This window comes from Schistosoma haematobium, chromosome 5, assembly GCF_000699445.3.
Source record: "Schistosoma haematobium chromosome 5, whole genome shotgun sequence".
NCBI lineage: Eukaryota > Metazoa > Platyhelminthes > Trematoda > Strigeidida > Schistosomatidae > Schistosoma > Schistosoma haematobium.
In genome coordinates, this window is record NC_067200.1 from 16,534,246 (window position 1) to 16,559,011 (window position 24,766).

Consider the following 24,766-nt stretch of genomic DNA (forward strand, 5'->3'; position numbering starts at 1 on the left):
AACAGAATATCAAGATTCGTTGACAAAAACATTGCTAGAAACACTTTTTTTCTGAATATTGAAATGCCTAGTGTTTTGTACTTTAAACAGCAGAATATTGTCGATTGTAAGTATTCAGCTCCAAAACCGATTAAGTAATCAGATTTCAAAGCACTCTAACGTGTAGTTTTTGAACAGCTAAATACTCTCAAACATTAGGCGAAAAACCAGCAGAAATAAACTACATGAAAGCATGAAACTGCAGTAATAATAAATCACCTGAAATTAAAATCAATTTCACTTACAAGAAAGAAAAAGCTAATTAAGATTAAGAATGAGTGATTACATATATATAGCGAGGGACTTTCAAGTTCATGTATCCTGGTACCAATAAAAACTTTCTGTTATGAATATAGAACATGCTATTTTACTGCTAATAGAAAACAGTGAAATATTTAACCTACTTTTAGGTAAAGTAAGAAACAACAGTAGTAAAAGTAAATAAACCAATCAAAACTTGACAGTCAGTACAATTCATAAGGATAAAGCATAAGTATATATGAATGTACATAAAAATAAGTACTTTTAAATGACTATTAAGTGAACATAAACATATTAATATTTCATAACTCTGATTATTTCTTTAACACAATCTATTAAAATTATATTTCAACAACAGTAATAATAACGATATGGATAAACAAAAAGCATAAGAGTTCCTTTGAAGTACGGTGTTCTCAAAAAATTTAACATCTCATATGTATTTAAGTAATTTAAACAAGGAACCGTTGAATAACCTTTTTCCTTGTTCAGCACTCATCAAGAAGGATGAGAAAATGGCCCCACAGTGACTAGCTTAGTAATGGGTTTCTAGATATCTAAATGAAACAGTGACCTTTGAGTCCAATCATATTGAGTGAGACAATCATTATCCATGACTTTGAGTGACAGTCCTATTATATATCAACTGAAGTTGAGGATATGGACCACCATATTCCAATTGAATGATCTAAAAGTGTTCAGTGTAGAATAAAGGGTTCCCATCGATAAAAAGCTGCAAACTAAAATGACCTTCAACTCAATCTTGTACAGTTCAGAAAACTTTCAGAAAGACCAAAAATGTCTAATTTTAGTAAATCTTATACTTTCAAGCTTTTATTGTGATAAAATGCAGTTTATAAAACGTAGTGTTTTATGTAGTTAATATTTTCAACGTCCATGTTTGAAAACTATTCATTCATTATACACGGTATCATAACTGGGATGCTGAAAGTTTCATGCTAACCAGAACTATTAATAAAGCTAAACCATTAAAAAAATAGATGATAGACGTCTAAATATTTCATAAATTATTCAAAGAAAACTTATTAGTAAGTCATAGAAACTCATAAAAATAACAACAAAAACTACACTGAAACTTCATCAGGTAAGCAAAGTGACCTTAGGGAATTTCAAGTGATTTTTTAAAAAAAAAGAACACGAAGTGTATACACATATTCGACTGGCTGAGGAAAAAACCAGTGAACAAAAACTAATAAACATTTAGGTAAAAGTAGAGTGAAGGGACGAGCCAATTACGAACAAGGAACCGACTTTTAGGTTTTCAGGCAAACTTCAAAAATTACATGGAATTAGCAGAAATACCGTTGTACAGTCCTTAAAACATTTGAAATGAAAACGAAACATCGCTTTTGTCATCAGAGTAAAAATGATAATGTTAAATGTACCAAATGCTTAATCCTTTCTATGTAGATTTTATATAACAGGTAAATCAGCACTATTCTCTATTCGTGAAACAAACCTTAGTCTAATGGTAATATAATTTTAAAACGAATTAGTCCGATCTGGCTTTTTGCGCGAAATCCATACATCCCTATGAATAATAAGCATTTTTGTATTATAGATAATGTCGATTGGTGATGATAGCCTAAACCTAAACCATTAGTCCTAACCCTAACCAAGGACGATATAGGGACTTGAAAGACTCTGGATCATTAAAAGAATTCGAGAAGTCAGTCAGTCAGTAACAACGTAGAACTTCGAACGTACGTACATCAGTTCGAGTTGCCACACCACATTAGCACAGAGATGCAGTGGTCGATTCAAATCCCGTAGTGGAAAGGTGGTAAGAGCATAAGCAGTGATCGGAAAGATTAGGGTTTGAAGATGTTATTTAAAGAGTATAATACAGTGATATAAATTTGAAAAGAAAATAAAGGACATAAATAATTCAGAAGACTAGAATTTGGGAGAGCACAAAGAGTGGATGCACCTGCGCCATTGCAAACGATTTTCAGCCATGTCATTCAGGGTCTCTAACCATCGGTTGCTATCATCTCGCGGTCCCCAACCAGGTAGTCTACACCTACCGACATGACTCAGACCACTTGTCAGTGACTTCATGGACTTGTGCCATGTTTTGGTCTGGCCGCCCCTACTTTCTCCCAACCTACTCCTATACCACTGAACATCGCACGTCGAGGTAGTCGGTCGTTGGGCATATGTAACACGTGTCCCAGCCATCTCAACTGATGAAGTTTCACTACTTCATCAATTGATTTGCCATCCTTACCTAGTACCCGTTTCCTAACAACTGCATCCCGTACTCAGTGGTCCCAGAATATACGAGCAATGCTTCGAAGACACCCATGATCAAATACTAGTAACCTACGAATATCCTCTACTCTTACCGGCCATGTTTCACTGCCATAAGGTAGGACGGGACGAACTGCTGCGCAGTAAACCCGTCCTTTGGTTGATAGACGGATATCTCGCCTACGCTATAAGTGACGCAAGTTGGCAAAAACTAGTCGAGCCTTCTGTATCCGTGCTGAGATTTCGTCACACACCAGACCACAAGGGCTGATGAGACTTCCAAGATAAGTGAAGCGGTCGACATGCTCAACTACTCCAATCCCTATCACTAGTTCGGGTGTCGATGTAACCCAATCCTGAAGCAACATTTTGCATTTCGAGGGAGAGAATCGCATTGCGAACATGCTTGCATTGTTGCTTAAAGTGGTCAGAAGACTCTGCATTTTGTCAGCGTCTTCACCAAATAAAACTATGTCATCTGCATATTCTAAGTCAACAAGTGAACCTCCTGGTAGAAGTCCAACCCCTGGAAATCTAGACGAGGAAAGTGTTATCTCTAAAAGTACGTCAACGACAAAGTTAAACAAGAATGGAGAGAGTGGACAGCCCTGACGAACACTACTTGAGGTAATCAATTCTGATGACAGTTCGCCATAAGCTCCCACTCGACCAGTTGTGTTCGAGTAGAGAGCCTTTACAAGGTTAATGTACTTCTTTGGTACTCCTTTCAGTGACAAACACTGCCATAGAACCTCACGATCAACAGAGTCGAATGCCGCCTTAAGGTCGAGAAATACTACCATTGTGGGGCGTCTGAATGTGTGTCTATGTTCTAGAACCTGACGTAGTGTGAATATCTGGTCTATACAACCACGTCCAGGTCGAAAACCAGCCTGGTTTTCTCTAGTCTGCTCTTCACGAGCTTTAGTTAGGCGTCGAAGTATTATTGAAGCTAATATTTTAGACACTATATTAGTCAAATTGATTCCTCTGTGATTGTCACAAGAGGACTTGTGTCCTCTCTTATAGACTGGCACAATCAGTGATTGAGACCAGTCAGATGGGATTGCGTCCAGTTCCCAAATTCTACCTAAGACCTCAGTTAATCTCACTGCTAATACTGAACCACCATCCTTAAAAATCTCAGGAGTAAACCTGTCAGGGCCTGCTGCTCTTCCACGCTTCAGATTTCCTATAACTTTTTCAAATTCGTAAAGAGTCGGAGGACCTGCATTAACTTGCCATTCAGGTTGGCTGGAGATCGTGGGAAACCAAAGTGTGGCTGAAGGCCAGTTGAACTGATCCCTAAAGTGTTCTGCCCATCGATCCAATCTCCTGGATTGAGAATGTATAATATGCCCATCTTTCTCTGAGAGTGTTTCGTTAACAGTCGGGTCCCTAATGCCGGTGTACTTAACAAGTCTGAACAATTGTCTGCTGTTACCTATTGCCTCTGCCTTTTCCATCTCTCTTGCTTTCACTATCCACCGCTGTTTACGATCATTACGTAGACTTCTTGTCAGCTTGCGCTTAAGCTAACTCCGCTCTTCATTATGTTCAGAGTCAGGTGGAATGAGTTTCCGAGCATCTATCAGTGAGATAGATGCTGCTGAGATCCTGTGTTGCTCCCTAACCTTACGGGTTACCGTACTAGCAGATATCACTGCTGTTTCCACAGCTTTTCGGACATCATTCCATGCTGCCTCGGGGTGGGCATCACATACATGGCTGCCTAACTGTTTTCCTAGTTGTTCCTGAAATATACTCTTAGCTTGATTATCATTAAGTAGAGCCCCAAGAGGTTTACTTGCAGCGTCTTTCCTACGTCCAGTAAGACGCAGACAGATACGCGCTCGTACTAGATCTAAGCATGTGCTCCAGAATGAGCGACAGTCTTCAAGCAAGCCCCTCCATCGGTGGCTGATAGCGATTTGAGATATTTGGGTCCAACGTTGGGATGAATTAGGGGGTCGCCATGTTAAAAGATGTTTTTCCTTATGCTTAAAGTTAGTATTTGCAAGAAACAGGCGGTTATCTGAGCATAGCTGCAACAGACGGTCGCCATTATCTGTTCTTTGAGCAACGACACCATAAGATCCACTCAGGTGTCTTTCCCTTTCGCTTAGTTTACCTACTTGAGCATTAACGTTACCGACCACTATTAAAACACCAAAGCGTCTAGCTTTTCGGAGAAGGTCCGAAAGCTTTCTGTAAAACTCATCGTTTACATCATCTGAGCTGCAGTCAGTGGGAGAATAGGCAGAGACGACGAAGAGGCAACGACGAGTGTTCCTATCTTTCCGGATTCTTACTGTTCCGTTTAGTCGGACAGCGCACAAACGACTGTCTACTGGGATCCAGTTGAAGAGAGCTAGTTCTGCCCTAGGACTTAATGCTATACCTACACCGGCGAGGCCACGAGAAACAGCATCAGGGCCTCCAGATACATGAAGTGTGAATCGAGTTGGTTCTTTATTTTGATATAGTGAGGTCAAATGAACGACGGTTGTGTCATGACGATAGGCGAGCCCGACCACTGCGTCAAGGTAGCAGCTACGGTCGGGAGAATTCGAGAAGACAAGTAATCTATATTCACATGGACGAATTTATACATCGCAGAGTAATCAATAGAAGACTACGAGATTTAATGGTCACATAAAGTCTGTTTACACTTCACATTATTGTTTTCTTTACTATAAACTATTCACTTACTAAAGCTGTTCTCTGACAGGCTATGAATTGGCAGGAAATTCGCCGCGGTTGCTTTACGCTTTTCCCTATGCTACACTCTAACTGTATTTTATTCGTACGTTTTAAATTTAATCAAGTTAATTAGTATAAACATTTAATCTTTGAAGTAGCAAAACATTTACTTAGTATAGATCTATTTAGTTGGTTTCACATATTTTTGTGTGAGAGCTGAGGATACTAGCTGATTGCTCAAAGTGAAGAAAAAACCTGTGATTCATTGGTTTCAAGCAGAGTGCTTTAACCACCGAGCAATCACTACGAACTTCACAGTTTAATACAATCTTGAGGGTAAAAAAAAAACAATTAAAAGCTATTGTAATCATAAATTAACATTAGCTGGAAAAACAAAGAGAGTAGAACAGCTACTCTGTCCTATTAGTGAGTTCTTCACCAGTTAACCAACGGTCGCGCAGCATAACATTGGACCCGTAACTTTCATTCCTTGCAACGATTTTAACTTACCCCAATTAATAAGTACAGGTGTATGTAGTCGACTTTGGACTTTGAAGCAACCACTCCAATAAAGAAAACGAAATGATATAACTAGTAAGTCATAAGCTAAAAGTCTACACATCCTAACTTCAATCAATTCACAGTATGGTCTAATAGTCATCCAAAGTCATCAGTAGGTAGCTGACTCATTCACAACTTGGGTAACTCCACAAGTCACCTCTTCCTAACAGAACATCGGAGGACTAGTTTCCAAAATACTCATTTTATGCACAACTAATATTTAATCACACCAATGAAAACTATCGATAAGTGATTCGATCCCTACCGAACTATCTAGATGAAAGAATTTATTTCGGTAAATATTGACCAAGGAATCATTTAATAATAATAATAATAATAATAATATTATTATTATTATTATTATTATTATTATTATAATTTTTAATAGTTTGGATTATCCCATTGTTAATATGTTAACTAAAATTTGATAAGTATTAGTTGGTATATATGTGAATTGCCTCGATGTACTCATTATGACACAAGTTTACACAGAAGAGATGGAACATGGATAGCAGTGGAATTCAGGACGTGAGTTTCATCCTATTTGGGACTCGTCAACTGGATGTACCTACATCCCAGTGTTTATTTTCACTCTGGGATTCAAATCCATTATAAATTGGATTAAAATCCATCCCCATTGCACAAATTAGTGGTTATTGGAAGTCAGTAACTAAGTGGATAGCGCGTTGATGTTTGGAGCGAGAAGGCACTGGGTTTGAATCCCAAAGTGAAAATAAACACTGGGATGTAGGTACATCCAGTTGACGAGTCCCAAATAGGATGAAACTCACGTTCTGAATTCCACTGCTATCTATGTTCCATCTATTTTATGTGAACAGGAGTAATAACAATAACACTCGCTTCATTCGATGCAATATGTTTGGTTGAAGTATATATATATATATATATATATATATATATATATATATATATATATATATATATATATATATATATATATATGATGCATCGATTCAAATGTAATCGTCTCTTGTTTCTACGAAAAACAGAAAAGAGGGAATATATGGTAACTGATGTTATAGTTCTGTTTGAAATCGTTAAAAATGAGCTTCACAGTTATTTGGAAAAGTGTGGAAATACACTATATGGATAACATTAATGGAAAGTTAATTAAAACAAATCTAAAAAATGTAAAATATGTTGCAATAATTGGAGTTAGAAAATAGTTGATCCTAAAGTTTAACTAGATAGACATAACAGCTATTAAACATATACAGCTATGACGAGATGCATATTTTCTTCTAATGACGATTTGGTCTTTAGAATATCAAAAATTATTTCAGTAAATGTATCGCAAATAAGTACTTACTTTTAAATCACAATAATTGAATCTTTCTGATTTATTATTAGTTTGTTTAGTTACAGAAGATTCAGGTGAAGATGAATAGTCAATAGTCGCACTTAAATCTCCTTGAGATTTTCGAATCCATTCGGTGACACGTTTATGGGCCGTAGCCGGCGATACTGGACTAGAATAAAATGACCGATCAACATTATCGTAAGCATTCACTATTCTCATAGATGAACCAGTATCTACAGAACCAATTTCACTAGCAGCTACTTCAAGTATTGATTCCCCTGCGACATCAATCAACCGATCCTTACCGTCCGTAATACCAAACACGTCATCACCCCCATTCTCATATGTAGACTTTTTACGAGCAAAGACTAACTCAATGCGTGATGGTAAATTGCGCAAATAACGAAGAGTACTAGTATGCGTTGTACCGTGTATACGATGACCATTAGCCTGAAAAGTATACGAAAATCAGAAACATTAAGCACCATCAATACCAGTAATGAAAATATCTCAGGACGAGGAAGTAAAACACAGACATAAAGATCAAAGGAATATTCAATAAGATTAGGTAACCCATTTAAAAAATCAAAACCCCACTAATAATAACTATAAGACCATAAAAATCATAAATGTTGTCATGTTACAACTGTAAATTATCGTTCATTATCAGATACTGTTTCATCAGTCTGCATTTGCTAAACATTATGATCAAAGATGTTACCAAGCTCGCACGATCTTCGAATTAATTCACAAAATAAATGAATAAACTACATGGAGTTTTGGTGAAAAGTCGTGACCAAGTCCAATCCGTGTCGGATGCGAGACAGATATCCACCTCAGGCAATGGATGGAAGGTTGCGCAAGATCATGGATTGACTAATGCTGGACATTAACACTGTAAGATGCTGGTACAGTGGTCTAGAAGTTAACTGTTTGAGCACGAGATCGAAGGCCCTGGGTCCCGCATGCGAGATTGTGGACGAGCACTGCTGAGGAGTCCTATGCTAGTGCTTTTAGGTTTTCAGTAGCGGTCTAGCTTAGATCGGCTCGTGACTTCAACTGGGAAAATACTGCAATCACCGCAAACCGTTATACTGATAAACTAAATGACTTAGAACCGATAGTCACTGATAAACGAATCATGTAGACGAAGTGGATAACACAAATATCACTAATACAAAATAAAAAATGTTTTGCAAGCTAACAAATGTGGTCGATACATTAAGAATAAACTCGTGAAATGAAGTCAAACGCTTGTCCTAATTGCGTAGATACGGTGTGTGATTTTTAACGTACAGATGAGAATAAACGCTAAGCGTACAATAAGGAATACGTACATCCAGCTCACAAATTCTAAATAGGGTGAAATGTGAGTTCCAGAAGCTAAAGAACACAAGACTAATTATGGGTAACAAGATGAAACTATATAATTTTTCAGGCCTTCTACAAGTCAATGACATGACATCACTGACTACTGTTGTGTCCCGATAAGAATAATGAGTGGTAATTTTTTGGGATCTATTTGTGGACCAATACTATACGTTTATTTTTATCGTACAATGGTTAATTAACTATTCATATTCATGTCTCTCTTATCATAAGCTTTATTTTAACCTATGAACTGTTATTATTCGATTTTCCATTCTTGAATTATTCCCTATTAGTCACTGCCTCCCACATTCACAGCCACATTTGGCCAAATCTTGTACAAATGTTATTTTATATTTTATGGTACAATGTGGTCTGCTTGATTGGTATATAAACAGAGTATGTTTGAAATACACAATTCATATCGCAGAGGCTCGGGTTGGTGTTCTGGATTTAGTTGGCTGGGCTAGACAGAAAGCAGGGCCAATCGGAACTCTGGGCTGCTCTCACGTGTTTACGCGTCCTTAGTCCGATCGATAATTCGCTGCTTCTGATTGGCGGCTCTAGGCTATTACACTACACAGTAATTCTTAAACCCGGTACTCAAAAGCCAACCGTGATTTTTCCCTCGAAAATAGGTATGTTCTTACCTGAAGTAACTCATCACCCTTTTGCACAACACCCAAACTACCGACCAGACCATCAGGTACAATATATTGGACGAAATGGCGTGATGGCATATCACTATATTTGATATCATTTGAATGAGTAGATCTTGCCATACCATTTGGTAACAGTTTACTACTTGAATTAGATTTATCTTCAATTTGACTATTAGTTGTAACCGTTGTAGGTGATAAATTTTCATGATCGAAATCTGGTTCTGCCACATAGGTCACACCTTCAATGCTTATACCCAAATTTGATGTTCCGCGAGATTTATGAATATGTAAAACCTAATATAGATGAAAGTAGATAAGAACAAATCATTGACATTAATTTATCCAATACCTACTAGTTTTTCATATAGCGTTTGATCTTGTTCCTTACATATAGGAGCCATAAGGATTCAAGCAAACGATCCATGTCTTTGTATTCATAAGAAATTTGTAACAGTCTAGTCTCTTTCGTGGTCGAAATAACCTTAACAGATAATTTTATTAAGGATTATTTTCCAAACACTTTGGCGGTTTGCTTTTCATGAAAGATGGATCCCTGTTGATATCCCGTAGCGAAATTCAAGAAATCACGAACAAGAAAACAGCAATCACAACCAAACAAGAACAAAGAAAGACGAGGCACAAACCGAACACAGAAGCAAATGAGAGAGTGAAGGAGCATTATCAAAGATAGGGAACCAATCACTGACGATCGAGAACAGCGGATTAGGTGGGTAAAACACTTTGAAGAACTCTTAAATAAACCAGACTCACTGAAACCACTAGACATCGAAGCAGCATACACAAACCTCTCTATAGATGTCAACCCACAAAAAATAGGAAAAATCAGCATAGCCACCAGACAAATCAACAGTGGAGAACCAGCAGCATCAGACAACATACAAGCTGAAGCACTGACGTCAGACATGGAAGTAACTGCAAACCTGTTACACATCCTATTCAAGAGGATTTAGGAGGATGAACAAGTGCCGATAGACTGGAAAGTGGGATACCTCATCAAAGTAACAAAGAAAGGTGACTCAGTAAGTGTGAGAACTACAGAGGTACCACACTACTATCAGTATCAGGAAAAGTTTTCAACAGTGTTGTTGAACCAGACGAAAGATTCAGTGGACGCTCAACTCCGAGAACAACAGACCGGATTCCGTAAGGATCGATAGTTTACAGACCACATCGCGACACTATTGATCATTGTTGAACGATCAAGTGAATGTAACTGGTCGTCATACATCAATCCTCTTAACTATGATAAAGCATTTGATAGTGTGGATAGGAGAATCTTGTGGAAGCTTCTTCGACACTATGGTGTACATGAGAATATTGTCAATTTCGTACAGAATTCTTACAACAGACTACACTACAAGTCGTGCATGGAGGTCAGCTCACGTACGTAATCTAAGTGAAGACTAGTATCAGACAAAGCTATCTACTGTCGCATTTCTGGTGGCCGACTGGATTATGAAGACCTCCATATATCAAGCAGAGCACGAATATTTTAGATCCTGAATCTCGCAGATGACCTAGTTTTTCTATCCCATAAACACCTACCAATGCAGGTAAAGACAGCCAGTGCAACATCAGTCTCTGCAGCAGTAGGTCTCAACACACAAGGGACGTAAAGGCGAGGATTAGCAAAGCAAGGGTCGCATTCCTACAACTGATGAATATATGGAACTCAAAACAAGTCAGCCAACACTAAAGTCAGGATCTTTAACACAAACGTCAAGACAGCTCTATCGCACGGAGCTGCAACTTGGAGAACTACTACAACCATCATCGAGAATGTACAAGTAGTTATAAACAGTTGTCTACGCAAGATACTCAATGTCCGTTGTCCAGGTACCATCAGCAAAAACCTACTGTCGGAGAGAACAAAACAAATTCCAGATGAAGAGGAAATTAGGAAAAGACGTTGGAGGTGGATAAGACAAACATTGCGGAAATCACCAAACTTCATCGCGAGGCAAGCACTAGCTTGGAATCCTGAAGAGAGAAAGGCAAAAAGGAAGACCAAGGAACACATTGTGGAGGGGATTGGAAGAAGATATCAAGAGAATGAATAGCAATTGGAAAGAAAAGGAGAGAAAAGGCAAGTTTGATCAAAAGCCTATAGCCTAAGCACATATTTTACTCTCATATTTAACATACACTTGATATTACAAGTGAACTGATGCGCAGTATACAAGCCCTTTTGATGCTAGACCATGTTATCCGTGTATTCGAAGTCGATAAGTAAAGTTCCTGGGAAACTAACCCTTTAAAAGAAAGTGTTACTTCTAGTAGAACACCTGTGACGAAGTTAAGTAAAAAAGGGGACAGCGGACATTCCTGATATACACCACTTGAGGTTGACAATTTGATATGATAGGACCAAAATAGCAAAATTTAGCCAGTGTGAAGTTTTATCACTACATTACAAATATTCATGTGGAAAATCATTGATGAACTGATGTCAAGTACTACTCACTTCCAATTATAGAAATACGGATGCGAATCTGAGTGTAAATAAATCGTAGACTAAGCAGTGTTTTCAGGTATCAATTTTATTTATTTGTGGGTCAAAAAGGATTTATACCACCAGTCTTTGCGTTCTTACTATGAGCCATTAGATTCGAGGTTTTAGTACAAAGCATAAGTTAGTTAAGGACTCCGTAAACACAACAGTTAGCCACGACCTCTGACTCCATCAATAGTACTGGAGTAGGAAACTGGTACAATGTTTATGTACTTCTTTGGTACGTCTTTCAATGATAAAAATTAGCACAGAACCTTTAGGTTAATAGAAGCGAATGCTGCCTCGAAGTCGAGAAATACAACTATAGTTAGACGACGGTAAGCACGTCCATATTTTAAAATCTGAAGAGTGAATATTTAGTCTACACGTCTACGTCTACATTTTCATAAATTGGGACGACCAGCAAATGAGACCATTCAGATAAGATTAAATCTACGATCGACTGATTGTTTAGTTAATTTTTCCCTGAATTGAAATTAAATTAATTCACCCTCTAAGTGTGAGGGTTGGTGATAGTACTCGGTCGCCCAAACCGAGGTATGTCAGGTGATGATCGAACCTAGGACCTAGTGACTAGGAGTTGGAAGCCTCAACCATCGAGCCACCGCTTTCAAAAATGTGTTATTGACCTTTCCAGCTTCGAGTTAACACGTAGGGAGTCTTCTTCCTGGTATGACTTTACGTTCAGTAGAACGACTGGAAATGCGTCCGCACACTTAGGGTATGGTCGGAATCCAAACATGTGCTCCAGAAGGAGCGGCAGCCTTCTATTGATCTGTTTAAACGATAGCTGATAGGGATATAATCTATTTGTGTTTATCATTGTATTTATATTTGGGTCGCTAGGTTAAGAATACCTCTCCTTTTCTTTAAAACTTGTACTTCCAAGAATTAATCGGTTATCTGAGAAAAATCTCAGCGCAGGGTCACCGTTATCTGTTCCTTAGTCTGGAATGCTATAAGACCCACCTAAGCGTTTTTCATTTCGACTTGGCTTACAGACTAGGACATTAAAATGTAACTTGGAAATATTTAACAATCAACAAAATAGACTTGAAAAAGCACATACGTTATGGAAATACTTACTATGATTTCATAACCAGGACCAACAATCGGAAGCCAAACTTTACGCATGAGATCAACCAATTCATCTGTAACTTCATTTGCTAATTCCCAAAAAGGTGAAGAAAGGTGTGTAAATAAATTCGGATTAAAATAGATAACACCATTAAAAGTATCTGCTACAAATAATAGCATAGATATTATTCAACCGTGTAATGTGGTAATCAGATGGTAATAAGACCGATGAATCATTCTTACACAAACATGTGGCTCATAGTAGAGTGGACAAGCATTTATTTATTTACCTAAACACATAAACATTAGTACAAGAAAGCACCAAATACGTATGCGCCACACAAATCATTGGATGTGTGACGGCTGGAATATTGCCCGAGCTCAAACCGAAGCAGGTAGACAAACATGTGCTTGATAGATCAGCGACATTCTCTTTTGTCGTGACCTACACATTCTAACCGAAGTTTGCGAACACAGGGGACCAAGAACAGTTTAGATATGAATCAATTTACAGAATGGACTGATTACGAACAGCGACGTATGGGAATAGGAAGGTATCAAAGCTAGGCAATAGTTGTCTTTTGTTCCCATTTAATAAGATATTCGACAGACCCGATAGTGGAGAGACCAAGACTTATGGACGACTTTCGAACAGAACCAGAGTGACCTTGTATGGGTCTGAAATTCCACAAGTGAGCTTATCAGTGTAAGGGATCAAGATCAAAGATTACAGCTAAAAGCTAGAGTTTTCACGCACAAACTGACATCAACTACACAGCTGAAATTCTATATAGCTATATGGAAGAATAAATTTCATGCAGAAAATCTTAGTCTCTATCTCATATATTATTGGATCACCCATCAAGCATAGTCCCGCCACTTGCTTGCAGGATATATACATATGCTACGGAACACCCATTTCGTCCATGCCTAAACTCCAGATTCTCCTTGGTTTAAGATCAGTCATTCCGTCAATGCAATTTTTAGGCACCTAGACAAAACAGACGTATTCCTTCCGTAAGCTTCCTAAACGGATACAGTTCCACGTCTTTCACAGTGGATCTGCCAATATTAATCTCTTTTACAAAAACACACTCAGTGCCCTAAAACTAAATTATTGCTGCGTTGCGTTATTTTCTTTAGCTTGACCTGCAAACCCATTGATGAACACAGTACGTACGTATATAGTGTACACCAGTCTTCAGTAATAAGGATAGGAGGTCTGTCGACCTATATTAATCCTTGCAGTTTGTAATACTGTGGAGGTCCAATCTCGTTTTGAATATATTAACAGACGGTGCTGATATTACGTATTCCGGTAGAGAATTCCAGTAATCCACTACTTGGTGCGAGAATTACTGGAATTCTCTACCGGAACTAAGAAGTTGAAGCACATGAAAAGCGAATTAGACCAAGTAAACATATGACAATTCCTAAATCCAAGTAAAGAATCGACATCATTATTCAGAATATCTCACCATAAAAATCAGCAGATCGATCACGAAGCGTGTTTCGAGTGTGGGAATTAGTAAAGCTTATAATGTTACTTATGTAGCGGCGAAGTCTCTTCTTGATATGCATACCTGATTTGTAAGTAAAACGAACCTTTAGATTTGTGTATACTATTGGTTATAACGACAGAAGACATGAAATGCAGGAAGAAAGGCATAAAACGAAGGGTAAGGAGACAAATCAGGCGCGTAAGGCCAAACTCAAGGCACCCGCAAAGTTTCAGCTTTACGAACAAATTGACAATGACTCAAGTTCAACCAAATGAATATATTATGTCAAGTGAAATTCTAAAACTTCTGAATACAAGCTTTGAAAAAACATATATATGATGTCCGTTGTTCTTTGTGTTATGAGTATTCTATATTGAATTAAGTACTTAAATGAAAAAAGAAGGAGTAGCTTTAGTCACTTCAAAATCCATTACTTCAGTAGGTTACATAACAGTTCTTCAAAAAAAGAGCACTATAACCCAGACTTGTTTGTTGGGAACAGAAGGCTAATTATATAGGTAAGTCCCTAGCAAGCTCCGATAAGTGTCTAATCATTTGCAGGCGAGGACACAATTTCTTCTAGTAATATGTTCCAAGAGTTCATTGATAGGCTATAAAACCTATTATCGATAGGATTTATTTCACACTCCACTTTAGCTTATCTGATATCCTTATTTTGACCTAGATCACTGTAAAGTGATCTAACATTTCTAGCCACCTTGTGTATGACAAGTCTTGGAGTTCCAGGATCACATGGGTAGCAAGTTCTCTATGCTCTTTCCAGGATATCAAAGCTACCATCTAACTTAGTGAGGCTTTGAATACTCTGACCTTACACGAAAAGCAGTTAACTGCGGTTTTAAGGTCATGAACTGCGATTGCCCCAAGACTGTTGTGAGACAGAAATAAGTCACTGAAGCTTCCACTTTATTGAAATTATTGACACTCCCGGTCGACTTAGACATCTTAGCAAGCCCGTCAAATATGTATTTATGTCTATCAGCGCTCTTTCCTCCACTTCTGATCATCTTTCGGCATCATCACCATAGATTATCATTAGGAACTTAATGATATATGAGATTTCGTCGAAATTAGGCACAATAAGTAAAACATCGGAATAACGTGTTCCTGTAACAATATCTGAAGTGGTCCCAAAATACTCTGTCCTCGTTGATTCCTTGCCTTAGTCTTCCTCCATCATGTGGTCCAAAATGACAGATATTAAACATTTACTGAGCAGTGGGAGAAGTACAGATAATGAAACATACAGAAGGTGCCTAATTTTACTTACATTATCAGTATGACCAAGTTGAGGAAAGAAGGTTGATGCTATAAATAATAATTGATGGACATCATGATGAGCCGAACAAGAGTCAGGATATTTATGGTTTTAAACAGTTCGTAATCAAGCGACCTTCTTGATGGTCCAACCTCCAGGTTGACAAAATTTTGAAAGGGTTCGCTAAGTCCAACTTCTATAAGATTCCTTTAACTAGTTTTTTGTAGAAGGAAGTCAATGTGATCAAGTTCAAATTGAATTCAAACCTAATTACAGTTCGAATGATTTCATGTCGTGTTTTTTATCCTCAACATGAAGTCACTTCTAATGGATCCTCTAGTTAATCTGAGTAATGTGTTCCAAGTAGAGCAACATTATTTGCAACTTGGAGACATGAAGATCCAACATTATATTGTGGAGGAGGATAGTATTGGAAAATCTATCGTTTGAGTTCCAGACATTAATGATTTCAATACGTACAACCGACATGCTGGTCAAATACAATCCCAGGAACCGGATAAGACTGTTCCAATTTCCACTGTTAATTCCAATACTATCGAGCACATTGTAGATCATGCAGAGTCCATATCCAATACACAGTCGGAAAGACAAATGGCGGACCTAATCTACTACAGAAATCTAAATACCAGTTTAAACTGTGACGGATGTGATATTTACGTGAACTGATGTTTCCCATGTACTTGATTGTTCTCTTATTACAAATTTTTCGACACTTAATGAATACCACGATATTGAATCTCGATGATGCTGAAGCATACTTGGATGATATTACTGATTTAGGCTCTTCTAAAGAAGAATTATCGTCCCATTTGGATAAACTACATACAAAAGTATAGGAGTCTGGTTTTCAACCGCAAAACGTTAATGTGAACCATTTCCTGAATCCGTTAATTGTCCTGGATTTATATTCGATAAGCATGGTCGTCGACTGGATCCGGGTAATATACATCGCATTAAACAAATGCCTCTACTGACTGATTTAATGACATAACGACCACTTTTGGGCATAATTTGATAATATAGCGTATTTTTTCCGACTATACGGGCACTGCGCCTCCCGTTAAATTTTATTTATTACTGACTCATTATAACCCAAAACTGGAAACAATTATTGCCACTGATGCTTTTAATTATGATGCTGGGGCTTTTATCAGCTATTGTTTTCCAGATTGTAGGGAAAAACCTATAGCTCATCCTTCAAGCTCTCCAAATGTGACGGAACGAAATTATTGTCAGATAGAAAAGGAAGAGTTGAGTTTGATGTTCACTACCAAAAATTGCAGAAAATGATTTATGGGTATCCATTTACATTGTTTACAGACCGAAAACCCTTTGTTTTTGAATCAAAGTCCTGTATCCTGGTGTATACTGCTAACCTTTCTCAACTTTCGGCAGTTATGTAATTCGCCCATGCCTTTAAAATTAATCATAAATATACGACAAAGTTTGGTCCAGCCAGTACTCTACCCAGATAAATTGCGAGGCAGAAGTTCGAAAACGAAAATATTGTCATCGCCGCTGTATTACTGGGATCACATATTAACCAGATAGTAGAAATTGCAATACAAAAAACAGTTAGTAAGCTTCAGAGCATTATTCGTTATTTCTTATATGGCTGTTTTCTACAGTTAAATGCAAATAGACGAGGATATTTTCGGCGACGTAACTCAATGTGTTGTGGATAAATTTCCTTATTTTGGAAACCGTCTAGTTGTACCATATGTTCGTGTCGTAAAGTTCTATCCCAACTTCACTCTTCATATCCAGGTATTGTCCGGATGAAAGCATTGGTCAGAATTTATATATACTGGTCAAACACTGATGCCGAAATAAGATTATATATCAAAACGCTCCAAATGTGCTCAATCTGCCAACGCTCTTTGCTAAACTAAACTTCTCTGCTGGGGAATAACGACACATCGACGGTCGAGGGTGCACTTGGATCTTGCAGAGCCCATTAATGACAAACATGGACGCATTTACCAAATGTTTGGAAGTACATTGTATGTAATCTACATCAACTAAGATGACATTAAATAAACTACGTCAAATATTTAGTTGTTTCGCGTTTCCGGCAGTGACAGTCTCTGGCAATGGTTCATAATCTTCATCTGTAGAATTTCATCATTTCTGAGTTCTGAACGACATTGGGGTGAATAACCAACACACTTGATGTACACTTAAACATTTTAATAATACAATACAATGTCAAATTGCGTACTTCGAATTTTAGTTCCTAATTGTTCATTGTTAGAGTTCTGGACTTAATTGGATTAATCCTATTAATTTATATTTTTTCGAATTTAAACATGTCAAGACTCCTCCACATCACTCGCATCTAAGCGGGTAGGTTGAGCGGTTTGTCGATACTTATAAGATTTCATTCCGAAAAGCTCAGGGAGGAGGGAAGATTCAAAAAAATATTACGGACGTCTTTGTTTGCTTACCGAGCAACACCGAATCCTACAACAGCTGGTACGGTTTCTCAGTCAGAAGCAATGCTTTGAAGAAAAGCTCAAATACCGCCAAACTATTTGAAGCCACATGTTACGACGACCACTGAGCGAAACTCAAAAATGGAGAAACTGTACAACAAGAGAAGTTAGTGATAGCCCGGGAGATTCTGTCCAGGACAACCGGTTATGGTACCTTATTTTCACTGCTAAAGACGGATTGGTTTCATGGAATTATCCCACTCAGCAGAAGGGGAATAATTTATGAAGTCAATGTTAACAATATGAAATGGATAATACAGGCCAACCACATACGACCATATAGACGAGAAGAAAGGGACGATGTCAATAAAAAATCCATGTCTCTGAATATGTTGGTTGATCGATGAACAAGAACACTGGATAAATGATTACTATGGATTCGAAGAAAACCAACCAGGATCAAAATGAACTCAAATGACAGGCCTTAACAATGATTTTCAAAAAGGGATGTGTTGTAATACACAATTTAACTATCACGTCGAAACTTTCACGATTTTATTGATATATATATATATATATATATATATATTGATTACATATTTATTAAGTATTTTGGCTTTATTGTTTTCTTGTCATTTTAAACCTAAGCTTTTATTTGAACGGTGAATTATTGCTATAGCATTTTCCACTCATAACCTAGAACTGATTATTTGTGTTTCCAGTATTCCATTATCCCATGATTATTGTTGTTGTTCCGTGTCAGTATTGTTATTTAATTGGTTTGTTCTGAGACCTGATCTTGTGTGTAATTAAATGAATATCTGAAATATACTAACGATCTTGGACTGGTGAACTCTGGTCACGTATTCATGCTCCTCGTTCTGGCCTAGTTAGTATTGAGTTGACCTTCAGGAATAGTGTACCAGTCTTCCTCGTACTTGCAGTGTGTTGGTTGCTCAGGGTTGTCTGCGCGTTTTGGTTAGTTGTAAGATATAACCTGTGATAAGTCATAAATGCAGTTAAATTAAGCACGATGTTCGGGTGGTTATCCTAACAAGATGCATGATTTACTGTGGTGGAAATTTCTTTTTAGAAATGATTAACTGGCTTGTAATTGACAATCAAACTGTATACTATTTGAACTTCCAGAATTACAAAAAAAATGAAATAGTTGACTTCAACGGATATCGATCTATTGACAAATGTGATTACTGAAAAGCTACACTTTATTTCTGAGCTCAAACTACAATAAATGTGCTTAAAATTGTTTAAACGTCTCTTGAGAATAAGCTAGCAATGACGTGTTAAAGCTATTTTAGCGTAAATTTGGGAAGTGAGGTATATGATATGGGCTACTAGGTATCTTTAAATTGGTGTTTTCAGGACAACTTGTCATAGCCGTCTTATGATTGAGACTTTATGTCAAGGCAATTCTGTGGTCATGATTTTGGTTGAATGAAATCCTATGAAAACTTAAATAAAGTTTTTTTAGGAGAGATTAAGAATAACTTTATATTTGATAGAATTTTAACTATTTCATAACTAAATATAAATGAATAGTTAAATGTTTATTTGAATTTTCCCTATGGTCAGATCAACAAGCCTTTGTGAACTGCTTCTAGGAATGTTAGAAATAGTTATTACCCATGTTTATATCTTTCTATTACAACTAAGTTTTCGGGTGAACAATGTAACTTGGATATCATGTAAAAAAAACACTATTGTGGCTTGTGTTAAAAATCAATAAACCAATGGGTGAACTTGAACTTATTAATTGGAGTAAAATCATCACTATCACAAATGTCAAACCTGAATCTTGTTATCAAAAATAATATTATTGTATATTTGTCGCTGCATAGGTCATGTTGTATCGAATATCATCGCCTAAGAAGAATGATCACAAAATCATTTTTGTATTGACTTTTCTAATTTCTGATCGCTTTACTTTAATAGTCACTTTAATCTTCATAGTTCACAATATTTTTAATCGAATGGGTTTGATGATTCCCGTTTTCATTATACACTATTCTCTTTCACCTTCTGTTGATTTTTAGCAGTTACGTTTGCATAATTCAACGCATTTAAACAAAACCAGAATAAATACTTTAACGTTCATTGCTTATTGTTTGATTAGTCTATATACTTGTTTCGTTATATTCTGATTGTCAAGTGAGTATTTCTTTGACAGAGTAGATCAATTTGAAGTTAGTTTTAGACTGGAAATGGTATCAGCTAAATAATTATGGAATTCCAGAGAGTAGTTATTTCGTGACTGATTTGTCACCGTCAAATAGCCGATTTTTGACTATTTTCCAGATAACCCCAGTTTGTGAATAAAAATATCTTCTAATGGTGATGCTGACAACTTTAGAACAATCAACTGATATGAATATGGATAAAAATTCACTTGAATACCATAATTCCAGGAAAAAAATATTTATAGGAAGGAACACGAAAGTAGTCCTACTAAACTTACTTATTTTAATTTGTTCCTCATTTGATGAATTGATGTGATCCGTTTTCCCAAGACGATTTTGATCAATTATTTCTTTAGATCCGATGGCTGTATTATTATTATTATTGATCTGAATCAAAGCATCACTGATATTTCTAGATGTTGTATTTTTGCTCGTTTCCGGTTTAGATGTAGTTTCAATGCCAAAATTAGGCGTGAACCTACTGATTACCAACATCCTATTATTTCCAACACCACAGATACGTTTGGTGAATTCTTCACCTTTTTGATCGATACTCACATCTTGATATTCCTGTTTATTTATTATTGTGGTTGCCATCATTGTTACGGGTGTTTGTTGTTCAAATGATTCTATGTTATCAACTAAGTTAACATTTGCTGGGTTTAATAATTTACAATTTTTATTAATTAATAATTGGTCAGAAAAAGCCACTGGACTTAATTGATCATGATTATTTTTATTATTCGCCAGTGGTGACACCATTTCCTTAAATTCCTTTTCTTCTGAAAATATACTTTCATAACCATGTAAACACGTACATGATGAATCGATGAATCCTTCTGTTAATTCCATGTGTAATGTATTTGATTGGTCAAAATTAGTATTATTTAATGGATAATTCTCGTGTTGATACAATATACTAACCGCTGATTGATTTGATGAATCACTCGCTTCACTGTTGATTACATTATACTTCAATACATTATTGTCTACTGAGTATGGTTGATCTGAATTTAGATCAGAGTCTGAAATTTCATCATGATTTACCAATCGATTTTGTGGTTCATTATTGCTTATTTGGAAAGAACCTTTTAGAAAATGATATTAAGAGGCAAATTAAAATTATGTATAGAAAGTGTTTATGTGTGGAAAATACAGTTTAGGATTAGGAAAATAATCTACCATGTATTTATCACAGCTTAACTATAAAAATTAGGGTTATCGTCATATATTACTCAGAAAGTAACACTTGTGTAGACATGTGAAATGTGTTTTGAACTTAACACTTGCCACTGCCAAACACTCGTACACTAACCTACAAACTTCAAACTGAAGATACTTACTCCCTGTATAATAAATGTTAGTTATCATTAAAGCCGATTTATTGAATGTGAAACCCATAAGCAAATAAACTTGACCTGTTTACACTTATAGTTCCTTAACGAACGACTGTGAGCCTAGATAATTAGTAATTTAGATGTCTAGACACCATATTGAAAAAAAACAGTTGCCAAATAATTGCAAGTTCACCATTAAAAGCTAAGAGACAGTTTACGAAAAAAAATTTTCGAATATCTATCGTAAGCAAGTGGATTGTGTAAACAGAATGAAACGTTAAATAACTTAAGAAAGTAAAAGTAAACGGTTTTATTGGTACTCAGTTTTTGAGATATTACAGAGTATTTATGGACCAGAAGTGAGCTTTGAAGGCTCTAGGTTCCCTGAGGTGAATGATGTAATCGTGAAGTTTTCAAGTAATATTTATTTGTCTCTCAGATGACTTTGATGGATGTATTCTTCGTTATGCTGTGTGTTAATACAATATTCAATGATGAAGTATTTGATAGGTCTTTAGATACTTCTTTCCGGACCGTATATATATGGCTTTACGAAGCCGTTCAACAGTCAAATATTATCTGTTAGCCCAACGAAAGATATTGGGCTGAACAAGAATACTATCCATAGGGTTAAGACGAAAATACTTTTCTAAAATATATGGCAACCCCTGTTAAGAAGATAGCAAATAAAGCGCTTCGAGTTTTATGCTGTTTTTAATCAATATTGATATTAAGTATAAATTTTCAGCTAATATTCCCTTATGGATTTCTGACTATTCCTTTTATGGCCAGATCTATAATTTTTCAGTTTTAATTCTCTTTATCATGATCTTAACCCTAAACCAAGGATAATACCTAGCTTCTTCATTGTTAGTTTGTTAAACTATGAGGACTTGCACAATGATCTAAAGTGTAAAACTGATGACAGGGAGATTAAACAACCGGCGTGTTCTCCGACAATTCGATATTCATATACCTCATAAGGTTGGAGCAACGAGTATGACAGACGAAAATTATGGGATCTTTATGTGATTTGGAAATTCCATCATAAAAATTGTTTGTTGTCCTTCATAAAACAAATCAAGCTCATTCCATTTTAAAGTTATCAATTATAGTGATAAGCCTACCAGTTTGGAATAGTTAAAATCGAACAAATTCATAACTAAATCCATTACTATTATTTTAGGCGTCAGTGTCATCTCCACTTTTTTCTATAACTGTTCATCTGAATACATGATAAATAAATCAATTATAATGTTTAAAAGTAATACCCGCTTTTTTTAGTTCTTTACAAAGGAAACCACAAAGGTAGCGTTTCAATTTTAGTGTGATACTTGCATCAGACTTCTTCAAAACTGAAATGGCCTTTATGTTATCTAGACCACTTAGAGATATTTCATTTACCTGTGAATGTGAAAACAGGAAATATGGCATGATAAATTCAAAATATAAGATTATACTACTTAATTATACCTCATATCATGAAAACTAATAAAATGACATTTTAATTAAAGTTGGTTAGCGGCTAGTAGTGAAATACAGCACAAGCATTTCATCCTCCTACTTCATAGACATCAAAGATCATGCATTCTCATCAAAACATTGAGAAATTCATTTTCAGGAAAGTCTCTAGATAGTATACAAATAAGTGAAAGTTTATTGGATTTTGTTATCGCTTTCATTAACTTACCAGTAAATACTGTCGTTAATCAGACAACCGAAGTTCGTATTCAACACAATGATAGCTGACAGTGTTTACAAAAACACTAGATCATCTCGATTAGTTTTTTAATGAAGATGCTCGTTAACGATTCCTTCTGAATATTTGTTAGAAATACTCTATAATGAGAAACGTTTACTTCAACTGGCTAATCACTGAACACATGGAAGTAGATTATCTTTTAGACCGAGTATGTTGGTGATTAATTATACATATAATATATTTTCACAGATTGAAGTCATGAGTCAGTTGAAGCTAGACCACCATTGAAAACCTGGAAGCAATGGACGGCCGTTTCGTCCTAGTATGGGACTCCTCAGCAATGCGCATTCACGATCCCGCGTGGTGCGGGATCGTGGATGAAAATTTCTAAAAATCTCCACAAACCCCTTCTGACATATAATATATGACAATAGCTTTTTGGTTATCTAGTTTAATAACTCCTCTTTTCAGCTATTTTCTTCGTCAGCAGATTCTTTAAAAGTAATCGTACTATAGTTTCTTGCGTTGAAGTGAAAGTTATCTACTTTATTTCTATATCCATCTTTTTTTTTTCTAGAATCTTAGAGGGCTCCGATGACAGTTTACTTCAAAGGCATTGGATTTTTGAAGAGTCTGTACAGATGTAATTCACTTGTAAATAAGGTAAACACCTCTTTCTAGGTGTGGTAATAAACCTAACCGATTTAATACAGTTGTTTATTTTGGATTAAAAATAATAAAATATGAAATTATTGACAGTTAACACGTGACAAAGAAATAACTAAACTTGTCTGCAAGACGAACTATTGGTTTCAATACACAATAAAATTTATTAAGACATATCAGTGTAAAGATTTGCTGCTCTAATATATTTTACCACCTTTCTTTCAGTCATGGAACAAATATTCTTCATCAACTTCGTTCTGTCATTTCATTATCTAAATAAATAAAAGAGGCTATTTGGAATATATAATATTAATAAGAAACACCCAATAGTACTGAACGTTTATTCTCACTTGGATTATTTGATCATTTACTTGAATTGATTTTGATTTATCCGATATACTGTTGGGAGTGATCTTTTGTACAAAAATTCCTTTATTGTATGCATTTTCTAAAAAGAGAAACATAATATGTACCAAAATGATTTATTATTTGTCTACCTTAAGTTGTGTTAGTAGCACAAATAGTTATATTCTGTTTTTTCCTATTCAATAAATGTTTCTCACATGTGATGAAGCATGTGCTGAAAAGAAATCGAGAACTAAGAATCATTTTAGTCAATTCAAGCAATATATGAAAATCTTTCTTTAATGTAAGAACACTGATCTCTTTGTTAGAAGTGAACTCTTGATTTCTTTGTTGATGATACTTATCTGAAGGACACTTTATTATGTATAATCCATGTCTCACTGTTTATAGATATTGCTTCGTCAGTTGATTGTAAAAATCAGCTCAGTTTTTGAGGTAGTTCTCATCACAGATACAACTCA

The 24,766-nt window shown here is 36.1% G+C and overlaps 2 protein-coding genes across 3 annotated transcripts in view; both read right to left on the minus strand.

Moving 5' to 3' along the window:
• Positions 1–15,177, minus strand: part of MS3_00009251 (uncharacterized protein) — a 74,465-nt gene extending 59,288 nt beyond the window's left edge. For both annotated transcript variants that reach the window (XM_051217594.1, XM_051217593.1), the window contains exons 1-4: positions 14,278–15,177; positions 12,809–12,888; positions 9,178–9,483; positions 7,169–7,609 (exon numbers count right to left, since the gene is read on the minus strand). In XM_051217594.1, the coding sequence (XP_051065011.1) occupies positions 7,169–7,609; positions 9,178–9,483; positions 12,809–12,888; positions 14,278–14,380 (930 nt within the window). In that variant the 5' untranslated portion in view covers positions 14,381–15,177. The remainder of the gene's footprint in view (positions 1–7,168; positions 7,610–9,177; positions 9,484–12,808; positions 12,889–14,277) is intronic.
• Positions 15,178–18,648: 3,471 nt separating this feature from the next.
• Positions 18,649–24,766, minus strand: part of MS3_00009253 (uncharacterized protein) — a 46,182-nt gene continuing 40,064 nt past the window's right edge. The window contains exons 8-11 of the mRNA XM_051217597.1: positions 24,290–24,387; positions 22,843–22,975; positions 20,513–21,322; positions 18,649–19,033 (exon numbers count right to left, since the gene is read on the minus strand). Coding sequence (XP_051065012.1) covers positions 18,993–19,033; positions 20,513–21,322; positions 22,843–22,975; positions 24,290–24,387 — 1,082 coding nt within the window. The 3' untranslated portion in view covers positions 18,649–18,992. The remainder of the gene's footprint in view (positions 19,034–20,512; positions 21,323–22,842; positions 22,976–24,289; positions 24,388–24,766) is intronic.